This window comes from Antedon bifida, chromosome 6 (assembly GCF_963402885.1).
Source record: "Antedon bifida chromosome 6, ecAntBifi1.1, whole genome shotgun sequence".
In the NCBI taxonomy this organism is placed as follows: domain Eukaryota; kingdom Metazoa; phylum Echinodermata; class Crinoidea; order Comatulida; family Antedonidae; genus Antedon; species Antedon bifida.
Genome location: NC_136231.1, coordinates 14,954,001 through 14,969,211, shown reverse-complemented (window position 1 = coordinate 14,969,211; position 15,211 = coordinate 14,954,001). Strand labels below are relative to the sequence as shown.

The window sequence follows — 15,211 nt, the reverse complement described above, 5'->3', positions numbered from 1 at the left end:
ATGATTGGAATTATGGAAAGAATGTAATTCCTCGAAGATTTGTAAGTTGATAAAATGAAATGAAATTGTTTTTATTTTGGGGAGGCAGACAAAGATGACAGTAATCTAACAGACACAGATGGTTGTGGAACGTGGATAAAATACATGATTCACGAACCTCAATTGCCTGGTTGGATGGTTTTACTTTTATCTTACCTTTTCTGGGGTTGGCCAATGAGGCTCTAACTCCTCTTTATAAAGGCTACGTTTTAGCATCCAGCCTAGGCCAGGCATTGTCTCTACTCTATACAGTAGACTAGGGTCATTGCATGTATGCTCATAACCCTGCAAAATAAAGAAATTGAGATAATAAACATAATTAACACATTAACAATTGCGATAATAATTTTATCACAGTATGGTAGATGTGTTATAGAAAGCAGTCACCTCTCGTTGAGGACACATCCTTACTCATCCACATAATACAGTTCACAAGACCTTCTGATTTTTGACAGACATTATGATCATTGTGTTTTATAAACACAACATCACTATGCTTGTCAAAGAAAGTTACATTTTGTAGCTAAAACATGGTCTGACCACCACTTAAGTTTCACCCGTATGCAAATGAAGAGTTGTAAGCTATGATGTTGAAGGGACAAGTCCCAATCTTCCAGGTAAATAAATATATTTAGTACAGTGTAATAACAACATTTTTTATACAAAGAAATTATCGTGCACAGCCATTTATTTCAAATTTTATTACAGTTCAATCAATCTTTTTACAGTAGAACCCCTCCTTTAGGGACACCTTAGAGCGGATACTTAGCAATATATGTTATAACGCTAGGTGTCAACCGCAGTTATCCCCTTAAGGGGTTCTACTGTGTGTTGTTTTACTAACCTGGTCATTCCATGCAGATATACAATATATACTATCATCTTCATCTAATAAATGTTTGGTTTGACTAAAAAAACTAATCAGAACAACACAAATATTAGACACAATATTCAAGACTATAAATCAAGAATGATACAGCTGTCAACATTGTCACAAACAAATACATCCACTTTATAAAGCACATTTAAACTTTTTATATGAATTTAATGTCAACTTCAATGACTCATCACACTAAGGCCTAAAAATTGTTATGTTGCCCAAGCATAGAGTTTTGGTTGGATATTTTTTTCCTTGCTGATTTTGTGTAAATGTAAATATAAATTCTTGGAACAACAAAAAATTAGTATTGGTCCTAAATATAAAAAAAAAAACAGAGGGCGCTATAGAAAAATCACTCATGCATTCACATTCAACTAAACAAAGATGTTTGTTCAAAAGAAGTCTAGGATACAGTGTTTAAGTCGTTTTTTGATGTTTAATATACTAAGTAATTAAGTTTTTAATTTTTTTTTTCTAAACTTTAGAGTTGGTTGGGCTTGGGCAACATAAGAATTTTTTAGGCCTAATCAGTATTAGCATTTACAGTAAATCCAACTTATTTTTAATTCGTCAAAGTGACTACAGAAGTAATTAAATTCTACTTTATTTATTACATTTTTACAAATAAAATTAAACATAAACAAATTCAATTTTATTCTTACCTAAAAAAATCCTCAGATACATCTAGATCTTCCTCTATAATAATGACATACTCTGCTTTCTGTAACAAAGAAACGGTTTAGTTAGGAAAGATAGAATTCTGTACAAAATGGGTTAAAGGTGAAGAAGATCACATTGAAAAAAAACAAACTGATTCTTCATTTTGGTGCTTTGCTCCAGGGGTAGTGAAGTAGACAAGCCTCTAGGATAAATAAACTTTACTCATCTGAAGTTAATAATTTATAAAAGAAGAGAGCAAGATGATGGTGAAGATGATGACAGACAGAAAACTATCAAATTAATAACAAGTAATATGAATGTGTTTGAACTTATTTTAAAAACTGGAGCACAGATGATGCCAAGATATGCAGTAGAAAACCCAGAGGTGTTGTATTAATATTAGACTTAGGGTTTGATGATGTCGTATTGACATGAAATGACATGAGTTATTATAAAATAGTATGTAAAAACACATAAATATACCCTTTATTTCCTATATAGTATTTTACAAGTTACAGATTAATGATTAAATGTTGACTGGTTATTATACACATAATGATTGTTTATTTGATTGGTTTTTTACGATTTAAGTGAAAAAGTTGCAAAACCACTAACAATAAGGCCATATACATGGCTGCAGTCGCATGCTCAAGTTACCGACCAACTGACTGACCGACATAGTGAGCTGTAGAGACTAAAAATGTAAATTCATCGAGAACAGATTATTTCCCAACATATTGTTTTTAACAACATAAGAACAGGAAGAAATCAGGTTCAACAAGTTTGTACAACAACAAATTGAAATTGGTACTGTTCCAAAAATAAAACATTTTGAAGATGAAACAAAGCCGAGTGGGCAAATACATTTACGTCACAACATTTTCAGTTGAATGTATGTGTGGATGTTGAATGTATAATGTCGTACTTTTTGACACTGTACCACAGATCTAATATATTATGCACTTTGGTACTTGTGGGAGACTGTTTTAAATTCAAGATAAATGGGTTGCCTGTGGGAGCTGTTAATCTATGAGGTTGAAGGGCTCCATATTCTATTAATTTTAAATCGCTTTCATCATCAAGTTCATAAGGCATTATAGATAAACAGATTAATAATTACCTACCTAATCCTAATTAAATCCTCACTTGTAAATTACTTACTCCTACTCCTAAGTACTGTATAACAAAGAGGCAACAAGAAGTATTCCTAGAATACAGCCTGGAATAAATTGTCATACAGTAATTACTATTCCTTCTACTACTTGCAATACAAAACATATTTTTAACACAACTCAGCTCGGATCACATCAAAATATAAATACAATGCAAGTTATTAAACATTTGTAAAGTCAGTATCAGCTTTTTATTTTTTGAACTGAACACCTCTCGAACCACTCTCTTTCCAAAAAATCTTGGATCTACAACTGTCTGCTATCATTATAAATTGTCAAAACTTCACAAATATTCGAGTTGCTTCTTTTAAATTTTCATTTATAAATAAGTTGATCAAAGTAGTATAATTTGTGATATACCTATTCAGGGGACGCTCTTATTAAGGGAACAGTTTCCCATGAAACGAATGAGGAGCAATGTTTTAACATTATGACCAACACTCATTTGGAGGACACTCAAAGATGTCTCTTTATAGGGAATCCCACAGTCACTGCAGTTAATTACACAGAAAAAAAACAGAAATCTTCAATTTTGATTTAACACTGCAAATATTTGCTGAAAGCAGCAATCATATTAGGTCGTAAAATATGTATTTTTACAACATGATTTCTCTGAACAATATTGATGTATAAAGAACACCATTACTTCATATGTGAAATCCTATCTACAATAAATTTGTAATCTTGTCAGTTTTTAGTAGTGACAATGTAAATATATCCTAAACTGTCATATTACAAGAACCCTTTAGCCTATACCTGATTCACCTTTCATGCACGTCTTGTCTTTTTTCACAGAATTACAAGCTTGACTGATAAAACACTATGACAGTTTAACCTCTGCTTTCTCTTGAAGGAATAAATAACATTTTGACATTTCAACTCACATGAGAAAAATTATTGATGACTAACTTTTATTCTATTTGGGACATTTTATTGAGTTAACTCCAAAAAGAAAGTAATTTAAACCATTCATGATGTACATTGTGGTGTCATCCATCTGGAAATGAAGTTGTTGGCTCAAATGAAATGAAAATAAAACCTAAGTTGTAGAAAACTGAACTGTATTGGGAAAAAAAATTACATCTGGTAAAGGTATTTATTCTGGTCCTCAAGCTTAACTGGAAACCGAGGAAATTCGGATTGTACACCTATTCATACTTCATATACTGTAATACTAAGCCAAAGTTGTCCTACTGTACTAGTACAAAAATTAATGCTACAACTCATATAAATCTATACCTATAATTCTGTTTTAAGAAATGTTGGGATAATTATCAAGACAGTTGTGGGCATCAAACCACAATCATAATTACTAAGTAATTAAATAATTCTTGAACAACAATAATAATTAATATTGTTTGAGAATGACATGGATACAGTATCTCTTGGGAGAAATATCAGCGTTTGCACTGGATATGTTACAAGAAATGGTAAGGCATTATCACATTCGCAAGTTGAATTTTAATAATAACAGATATAATGAATGTACATTTGATATCATCAAATTGTGATTATAAGAGAAGTTGAATACCTCAAAACATAATGATGCGTTGATCGTTGAAACTAATAGAATCTATAAGCAAGTATAATGGGACGTGATGATAGGTTAATAAACTAGTACATCATTCGACCAATAACAAGATCATTAAAAATGATTACATTTGTTTTGCATACAAAACAGGAATGTATACACACTGTATGTTTATGCTGCTGTCTGTTATCTGTATGTGAATTGACAAGTATATACTACCTACTAAATGCATTTGAGATGCACTGGCATAGATCCTAGTGACAAGGAGATGGGGCATGGCAGTTGTTGGACATGTTAAACTAATTTTTCATGGGAGGAGAAATGGTACCCTCATAATATTTCAATGGCGAACCCATACAAATTTTGCTACTTGACTGCTCCTCCTCCAAAATTAAAAACGGATTTGTCCTTGATTAAATGTTGTTGTTGCTGACTTACTTTGTTGTTTTTATAGTTGTTTTCTGTAATAAGTAGTCTAATTAATTACTATATGTAGTTTTTATGGTTGTAGTTGTTGTTTGTACACAAATACCTTGTTCTACCTACCTGATGCATATCAAAATGCTGTTAGTATAATACAGTACTTTCATTGTTGATTTTATGGTTGTTATTATTTGCAAAAAAAATATTCTGTTCTACATACCGGATGCATATTAAAAGTTGCTGTTAGACTTGATTTATAATGTTGCGATATACGAGCATTATTGATGCCTATTGGTGTATGTTGAATCCCTTGAACACCAAACAACTTGACTACTTCTAACGGTTCATTGAAATATCCATCAATAAATACTGTTACCATCTGTGGATTCACTGAAAAATAGTTGTATGTGTTAAGGATAGTTACTTGTGTCACATATATAACACATACTAAAAGATAGTTACCATACTATAAGTGTATTACAGTAATACCCCTCCACCCCCACCCCACCCCAACCTTATCTATCTAAGCAGGTTAAAAACCTCTAAGGACGTATCTTTGGGACAAAACAATTGTCCCCTTAAAGGTGTATTGTCCCCCAAAAACATGACAAATGAAGATTAATTAAATCAGACTTTGAATAGGTTATTTTGTAGTTTTAATAAAGTGAATCACTTCCGTAAAAAAAAAAAACGGGGAAAAATAATGTTTTCACTTATAAAATAACATGATAAATGGTTAAATTCAACCAAAAATTCATTGGCTGGCAGCCAATTTGACCATTTTTTGCATTAAATTCCAGTTTTTTCAGGTAAATACATTTTTTTTCGATCTTATTTTTTGTCGAGGTCAATAACTATTATGTGACATTAAAATGGCATATTCAACAACAAAAATTGTAAAAAATTATTTTTCAGGGGGACATCTTTAATAGAGGTTCTCCTGAATAGGATGTCCCATCGGTTCTGTACTCATAAATTTGACAATCAATCCAGGAAAGGATCTAGGATGTTGGGATAACAACAAGGGGTGGGCATAAAGAAAGGGGGGAGGGGGTATGGGATCATTTTTTTAGATTACACAAACCAGAAATGGTGTTGGTAGTCTATAAGTGCCGCTTACCTGGATAAACCCGACAGCAGCCCTTTTCCACGAAGTGCGAAAACAATTACGGAAAGAAGAATTTTACAGTAGATCACCTCCTTACTAAATGGGACAGTCCGCTATAGCACCCTTTTGTGGGACCACTCCAACGCATTACCGTCATCATTTCTCAAGACCTCTTGTCTGAGGGTACAGCGAGCGGGTGTTTATCCAGGTAAGCGGCACTTATAGACTACCAACACCATTTCTGGTTTGTGTAGTCGATTACGTGCCTGCTTACCTGGATAAATCAGACAGTAGCCAGTGTAGCACCGGACTAGGTATATAGTTGGCGGTGGGTGACAAGTTTAGATCTGCCTCATACACGGGAGCTGTGAAAATCACAGGCTCCTTTTCGCGAAAAATGGCTTCGGTCACAACCTCTGCTGGAGCCGTCTCAGATGCGATATATTCCCAAATAATACATCACGCGGGATGTGGTAGAGACGTAAAATTTGCCGGCGTCTGTCGTACACAAAGGTCGCACGGATCGGTCTGGAAGCATGTGCGACAATTTATCCACTGCATGTGGCGATCCCACTTAATATTTGAATGTGGGCACTACACTGGACGCATTCCTGTTTGGGCATGGTGGCAAAGCAACGTCTAAACAAAACACACGGACACAGCCTAGCAGAGTATCCCTTTAACCTAACGTAACTAGATGTTGTTTACAATAGTATGTCTGACTGAATCCTTTGTATGCCTCGTAAAGGTATGCTATACTCTATGCCGGAGAAACTCTGGTATGTAGAGAAATATCTCTGTCTCGTCTGTGAATTCTCCTCTCGTTCTTAAACTTCATGTTGTCTTCACAACGGTACAAAAAGAAATGACGGTAATACGTGGGAGTGGTCCCAGGAGAGGGCGCTCTAGCGGACTGTCCCATTTATTGAGGAGGTGATCTAATGTAAAATTCTTCTTTTCATAATTGTCTTCGCACTTCGTTGAAAAGGGCTACTGTTGGGTTTATCCAGGTAAGCAGGCATGTAATAGACTGTAGATTCAATTTATAGAAGCCCTTTTCCATTTTAAACAGTAAGAGGGTATGGAGCCAGCTTGCCTATGACAACAATTATTATCATAGGTACTGTGCATCTGAGACCTAATTGTATCCATATAGTCTACATTTGTTCTATTGTAATCAATTGACCAATAGATATATACAGACATGGCAAACATCTTTATAAAATTACAATTGATTTGAATGTAGACTTCATGTCTAGGCTAAGCACTAGTTATCTATTTGCAAAAAAGATGAAACATGCTAGTCAGCTTACTATCTTCTGTTGTATGAATTTCAGCCCTCGAAGATAAGATAAGTTTTAATTAAGGTATGTGTTCAATAGTAATCAACCTGGAGGTACATTACCTGGGTCACAACTATTACCAAGCATTTCACTATTAACTGGCTATTATTATTATTATATAGAGCAATGCAATTGTGAAACCAGATAGGATATGTTATAATTACCTCCTTGGGCGGAAAGTAGAGCAATTAGCATTCTATATAGGTAATTAGGACGGTTACTGGCTATCACTATCACTGGAACATCTTCTATATTATTTGGTACAAGCTACAAAGAAAACAAAATTATTTAATAATATTGTTTCATGTAGTTAATATATTTAACTTCATCACTGCCGCATAAAAAATACATAGCAAAAAGAAAGGAATGGACAGGTACACAGGCTATCATTTAAAACCCAAAATACATCAACATTTATAATAATAATACTCAATACTAACGTAACATTTTTTGTAAAAGAAAAGTAATGTTACATAAATATTAATTAAATAATAATACTGTATTAATTAATAATAGTACCTTATTTAAAGTTATGTTCAATTAAACATACTGTAACATAAAGTTTGTATATGTATTAAGATATGTAAGATATTTTAATTTTATGTGACAAACAAATGTGATGTGCCCAGGTATATGGACATGATGACATCATATCACTACCATATTTGGGCACATCATGCTTGTTTTGCCAAACTAGTTATGAGTTAATAGTCATGAGTTAATAACAAAAAATAAAGTGAGAGTATCTCAATATTTACTCCAGAACATGGTTGTAAAACAACCAAAATGTCGACACATCTCAAATTTACTGCATTTACTTTTTTAAACATTTGGTGTACCGCAAAGATTAATTTACTAATGACATAAAATCATTAGAGCACCAATTACAATCTGGCAACACATGCACATATCGCATTAATGGTGTAACTAGGGTACAAATCAGTACAGCAGATAAATATTTACTTCAAACAAAATGCATGATAGATATCTAGCTTAAAAGTCTGCGACGAATGTTCTAAAATGTTCTTATTTAAGGATTACTTCGATTTTAAAACTAAATCGATAATAAGCTTCGTAAAAATATCATATTAATTTACAGAATGCGAGTAAATAATAAACTATCCATTACACTGAAATCAATCAAATATCTGATGAGAATTATGAGAGCCAACTGGACAGGACAAATATTTCAACCATTCAGAAGAATTTTTATTTTATCTAGTTTAATTTATTTAGTAAATTTGAAATCAGAGTAAGAAAGTTTTCTCTCATACATATGATCATGAACGGAATATAAATCTTATTACTAATGCTTAATGAGCCTAGGATATTCATTACATAACTTTTATATATCTTTTTTAAACATTTGTTTATATATTTTGGAATCATCAAACGTATGTATTAATGTATTAAATTAAAGTTTATCAAAAATATATTTATGAATACAAGAAAAACACGGAATAACGGATAGGTTTCACGACGGACGATAAAAATGATGGATATTGTGGAAGACACGACACATTTATTTGAAATTTTAAAATGACAATAGCTGCTTCCCATTGCAAGTCATTCTGTATTATGTTGGTGTAGAGAATGATGATATTGACTGTGATGGTATAAAGTGTGTTGTTTACAGCAATTAGCTATAGTGATAATGTCTTTAAAAATCAAACTAGCTACACTCTTTAATACCTTTTCTGGCTTCATTTCAATTGGAGCTGGATCTGTACAACTGCATAGACTACCATAGCCTTCTATCTTGCTACAAAACTCTTGGCGACGACGATTTGTTTCTGTGTCAGGCCAATTGCATTCTACTTCTATCAGAAGAAAATAATATACTTTAATGTAATGGTTATCATTAATTTTTTTTAAAAAGAAGAGTTTTACATGTTTTATTGTTACATTCTTGTCATTTTGTGTATTTTTTAATGAAAAATATATTGTTTAAATAGCCAATCAGTAACACTAAATTAACATACCTTCTTTGGGAACTAAAGGAACGGTGGTCTTGATTAATACTGGAGCACCCCACTTGGATATGTCCGGCGCTCTGTGATGCTCTTCGACAAATAGATGACCTAAAAAACAAATATTTTGAGTTAAAATTAGAATAGTATGTTTATACTGAACAACAAACATTGTAACGCATTTTATATACATCCAGTACTTTTGTAAATATTAAATAATAAATCTATTAATACAGTTTTCTGTTAATTACTGTACTCATTTTAGACAGAGCCAAAATAGCAAAAAGATCAAAAAGATCTTATGAAAAAATTGATCAGAAGACAAGGAACGTTATTCATATAGGCAAGCATTCAGAGGACTTCCTGAATAGAAAATTACATTTACCTGGTTTCTATATTTAAACTATTGTAATGAGTAACAGACTTCAAGTCAACGACATGGAAATTAAACAATCGATGGCGAATCAAAGCCCTTTGGCACATTCATTACACACAATTCAAGGTACAAGAATATCAAGTGGAGAGTAATGTGCATTTTAAATAGGCAAAAGTGTGTCACATTTTAAACATTGTCTTCTTGATGTGTTCTGTACATATAGCATTGCAACTAACCATTAGGATAATACTAGGTATATTGACAAAAACTAGGATTTGGAACATTGGAATTGGTAAAACAAGTACAGAGTATTTGTTCCACTAAATTGTTATAAATAAATCTAATATATAGTATAGTATAATTAAAGCTAAAAAGTGATCCATCTAGGACTTAGGAACTTAGGTACAGTTGTACTATTTATTGAATCTAAATAGTTACAGGTCTAAGATTTGAACCTGGGATTGATAAGCAAGTAGGCCTATTATGTAATCACAAAACTATTATACCACTTAATTACAAGATACTGTTATTATTAATCTAATTGTTTTGTATTCTTTTCAATAAGGTAGTTTAGTATACTTGGATAATTGACTATCAGGCATAACTATTACCTTCAATCAATTAAATAAACAATGTTAGCCCATTACCCCAAGGGAATCAGAAGACAAAAACAGATCATCATGTTATAATTTTAGCTGAAGCTACTGTATATCACTGTTTTGTGACGTAACTCATGCATGATGCCGTGAATATGCTGGTTCGTTGAAAAATCAACTTGTGCATGTTATGCAATTAATGGCAAGGAGAACACTCATAAAATCACCAAAGTTTGCGATTCTTAGGCACATTTGATGTTTTAATGTTTAGTAAATTACTATCCAAATAATGATCTTGATATTTACAGATGTACATTATGCCTACCATGTTTTTATGTTCATAAAGTTGATAGTTTAACAGGAGCATAATATATATTGGTGTAGTTAAACATCTAACAATCAAAATTTGATGTGTCAAATTACAGATAGGAAGTGGGATTTGATTGCTGATTGAACCTGGAATTACTATAGAAAGATCAAACTAACAAAAATTATTTGGTGAAAGATTTAGTTTAAAAAGTGAGGGAGCTTTCAAAACAGGCGATGCAGCAGTGTGCGATGCGCAAGTCAGAAACAGCCGCGCATTGTCGCCCTCCAGGCAATGCCAAATCGCATTGCCTTCAATGGTCCATGGAAGTTTTCTTGTATCCGCATTCACACTGTAAATTGCACGCTCGGTTGCACACTGCCTTGAAAGCTCCCTATTAATGGAGCAAGAGCAGTTATTCTGTTTCGACTCATCAGTAAATAATTCATATTTTTTGATATTTTTGTTGTTGGTATTTTCTGATATTCGGTAAGAGGGTTACACTGGCTCTTGTCATAGGGATTTAGTTCCTGTTTCCTGCCACTTTGTAGTTGTTTGTTGTTGTTGTATTTATGATTGGCAATAAAGAATAAGAATAAGTATTAATGTAATAAATATTATTATTTTTTTTTAAAACATAAATCAAGTTTCCAGTGGTTTCATTTTCATGCCTACAGTCTACAAACAAGTCACACTATTGATTGTAATTAATTTTAGCTACAAATTATATTTAACAAAAATAGAAAGTTATAAAATTCCTTACATCAACTCAATAAAGATGACAGTCAAGTTGTTATGTTAACATTTTAAGTATAACTTACAGATTTACATTTTATTTCAACAATCCTCAACTATAAAAATCTGCCATCTTATTATTTTTATATACATAGTAATATTAGGTATATTATTCTCAATAAATGTAATGTTAATGCACATGAGATGAGAAACATCAGAATACTTTTCCCAAAATTATTATATTAAATTCAATTTAAAAGGGATAACCCTTTAAATTCAAACACATTTAACTTATGTAATTTCTCAACTTTTTACTTTTAATATTTTTGGTCTAAATTTTTTGAATATTAATTACATGAGAATTAAATTAACTAATGAAATGGTTTGGGTTTGGGATATTAAGCTGGTTTTTAAGCTGTTAATGTAATAATAAATATTAATATAATGCATTAAAATATTAATTACTGCATTACTATTAATAAAATATGAATAAAAATAATATTTTATACATATCATATCACAATTTTACATAATTCATCTATTTATTTATGTACAATTTTTAATCAATACGTTAATCCCTTCATATAAAACAATTATTCATTACACATTTATGAAATTAATTATTCATAATTCAAACTTTAACTGCCTAAATTTAGCCTTGTTTTCAAATCTGTAATTTATTAGAGTGAAGTTGTCGTATTTATTATTAAGAAAGACATAATTTATTAAGATTACAAGATTAATTAAATTAACTAAGATGATAGATCCCTACGGAGTGATGCATGACAAAAGACATGCTTAAATGAACACACATCTTTGTGAAATCTTTGAGGATTTTGAGATAGTGAGATTTCAATCTGTATTTTTCCTGTTGAGTACTTGAACTAAATTTTTTAATATTTCTCTTTTGTTATATCCTTTTGTATTTGGTTGCTTATTATATTTCTCATTTTTTGTAAATCCCAAACAATTCAGTTTTCTCTGTGATTTGTGGATGTATTTGAATAAATGCAAATGCAAACAGGCCCTTTTGGTTCAATATTTTTCTATTTTTTATAAAAAATGGCACAGATCTAAGATCAGCCATTTATTTCTTTTAAAAACTGTACTTATAAATAATTCCACACTTGATCTTGATAAAGATGAGAAAAACAAATCCTCAGATATTGTTTAATTCATGTCATTATTCTGATAACCCGAGGATGTTACTGTAATAAATACCTTTACCTTAAATTTCACAAAATCTAGGTCTTATTTTTAAAAACAAATATACAGTAGGCATACAAAACAAAAACTGCTATACAGATTTCATAGATGATGAACTATATAGTACAATTTACACCTAGATTTTACCAAGGTAATCAGGACATGGTGCTGAGCTCCGAAGATCAAAGGGTTTATCTGTGGCTGCGACACAATCAGTCCCACGAATCTTAACATACATATCATACTTACCATGTTTTCCTTTTTTCTGGGTAACCATAGCCCACATGTCGCGCCATCCAAACTGCATCACATTCTGACTTCCAAGGAGTTTCAGTAAATTTCTAGCAGTGTCTTTCAGATGGAATGACCCTTCATCCTATAGAAAATTGATTAAAAAAGGGTGAAAATTGAAATTAATGACTCACCACAGGAAACAATGTTGTTTTCAACTAAAAGATTCAATCAATAACATTCATTCATATTATACATTGATACCAATAGATTTAATTTCAAATTCAAATTTTTACAGTAATGAAAAAAATATCTGTCAATTAAATGTGTTTAATATTCAATTTAAAGGTCGGAATTTAGTCCAACAATTTTTATTTAGTTATATTACTGCAGTAATTAAATAATAATAATGTAATCATACAACTAAAGCTATTAATTTATGTATGGTACCAAATGTGTCTGTCAGGTAGCTTCCTCATAGATCTCCTGAACAATTAAAAGCCATCGTTATTTAGAGCCCCAATTAGAGATTTTAATGGAATGATAGAGGGACTATAATTGATTATTTATTTAGGTTGATCATACAATTTTACCATATAAAATCAGTATACAAATGAGTTATATTTGCATATGAGGGTAGTACACATGTGACTGTGTTGGCATATGCTTTGCATTATAAAGCAATAAGCCTATAAAAACAATCTTCAATTATGACATGAATAATTCATCAATTATAATTGTTAAATCACATGATAAATTAAAAGATATTGTCATAAATAATCAATTATGTAAATAATATTTTGAATTTAGTAGTACTCAGTCAACTATTACAGAAAGGTACTTAATACATTTGCCTTGCCAAAAAGATCTGGGGATAGATTTATCAGCAACAACAATCATGTAAATTTGTCACTTTATATTTTTACATTTATATTGTTTTCCCTTAAATCTTAGATGATGAAGACCGTCTCAAGTTTTCACTTAAGTACTATCTTGGTGCAAAAGGATTCTCAATTGTCAATTCTGTTGCAGAATAAGGAATTTTGAACTTTTTGAACAAAAAGAAAAGTCTTCCGAAAAAAGATTCTGGTTTCATGGACTGTATTTCTTTCCTGTTTTCCATTTTTACTAAATTGAATTTTGAAAATAAATATAGGATGTACTAACCAGTTGAACATTGAATAGTCACTGATAAAGAGCTCTAAATTGAAACATATTAACTCAATATCTAAAAAATCAACAAAATTTTTTCCTAATATAGGACACATAACACACATATTGCAAATCTTGAACTGTAAACAAACAACTTATGCTAGTAATTTGCAATTATTCATAAAGAGTAAATTCTTTTATTAAATATACAATATTTAAATTTCTATATTACTATAGAAAGTAGGACTAATCCATAATATTTCACTTGTCAATTTGTTGACATTTTTTTTATAATCTTGAATAAAAATTCAACACATAAATGCGCAATTGCCGAAAATAAATCCTGGATATTAAACAAATGTAGACAATTTCACATATTTTTTATAGATCCGAGATTTATATGTAAAAAACATATGTGAAATATAGAATCATTAAAACATTGCCTCCAACCAAAAATGTGAAATTAAATGTTGAAGTAGTTCTGAGATTACTGATAAAAACAACTTAATTTCATTTGAACAGAAACAAAATAGATGAAAAGCACAAACAATTTTCCAAATCTTTTTATTATAAGGTATTTTACCCAACCAACTTTTCATATTGTATCCATCAATGAAACCAATAACTACACCATGTATTGTCCCACCCTATGCTCTCTCATCTACCAATAAACCTCTGGTATATCAGTATTGCCTGTATATACTGTGTCCCACCCTACGCTTTCTCTACCTATGTCTCTTTACAGTACACCTACCAATAAACCTCTGGTATCAGTATTGCCTGTATATACTGTGTCCCACCCTACGATTTCTCTCGCTATGTCTCTTACACCTACCAATAAACCTCTGGTATATCAGTATTGCCTGTATAAGTGTCCCACCCTACGCTTTCTCTAGCTATGTCTCTTACACCTACCAATAAACCTCTGGTATATCAGTATTGCCTGTATATACTGTGTCCCACCCTACGCTTTCTCTAGCTTAGTGTACTCAAGGTAAAGAGAGAACAAAGGGTTTATCTGTGGCTGCGACATGATCAGTTCCACGGTCATTCAAATAACTGACATTGCACGCCATAAAGAATATGTATAGTACAGTACTGATGGTATTTGTCGCAGTCAGACATAAGATCACAGGACTATTACGAGTTCCTATCTTGGTAAGGTTAGCTCAGTGCCTTGGTGCACTTACCATTCCAGTGAATGATATACAAACCCACCCATGCTTTGTTGTCTGTCAATGTCAATAACTTGACATGATAAGATACCTACCTTCACTGTCATTATGATAATGCGGCCATCAGATATCATGTTGAGGAACAAAACCATAGCAGCATCAGCATGTGCTGTATATGTGTCAAAGACTCTGCTTGCCATCACGCTGCCACTAGCTTGGTTTAGCACCACGATATGAATTCCTCGCCCCTTGTCTTTCTCACTATCCTCAAGAATCTTTAAGATTAAGTTACAAGCAATGATCAGTT

At 31.7% G+C, this 15,211-nt stretch overlaps 1 protein-coding gene across 2 annotated transcripts in view; it reads right to left on the bottom strand.

Annotated features, from left to right (window-relative positions):
• LOC144845437 (protein O-linked-mannose beta-1,2-N-acetylglucosaminyltransferase 1-like) overlaps positions 1-15,211 on the bottom strand; it is a 73,354-nt gene that overhangs the window by 6,748 nt on the left and 51,395 nt on the right. For both annotated transcript variants that reach the window (XM_078702777.1, XM_078702778.1), the window contains 9 exons: positions 15,000-15,179; positions 12,596-12,722; positions 9,139-9,237; positions 8,849-8,976; positions 7,321-7,423; positions 4,926-5,095; positions 1,582-1,640; positions 884-956; positions 196-324 (listed from right to left, as the gene is read on the bottom strand). In XM_078702777.1, the coding sequence (XP_078558903.1) occupies positions 196-324; positions 884-956; positions 1,582-1,640; positions 4,926-5,095; positions 7,321-7,423; positions 8,849-8,976; positions 9,139-9,237; positions 12,596-12,722; positions 15,000-15,179 (1,068 nt within the window). The remainder of the gene's footprint in view (positions 1-195; positions 325-883; positions 957-1,581; positions 1,641-4,925; positions 5,096-7,320; positions 7,424-8,848; positions 8,977-9,138; positions 9,238-12,595; positions 12,723-14,999; positions 15,180-15,211) is intronic.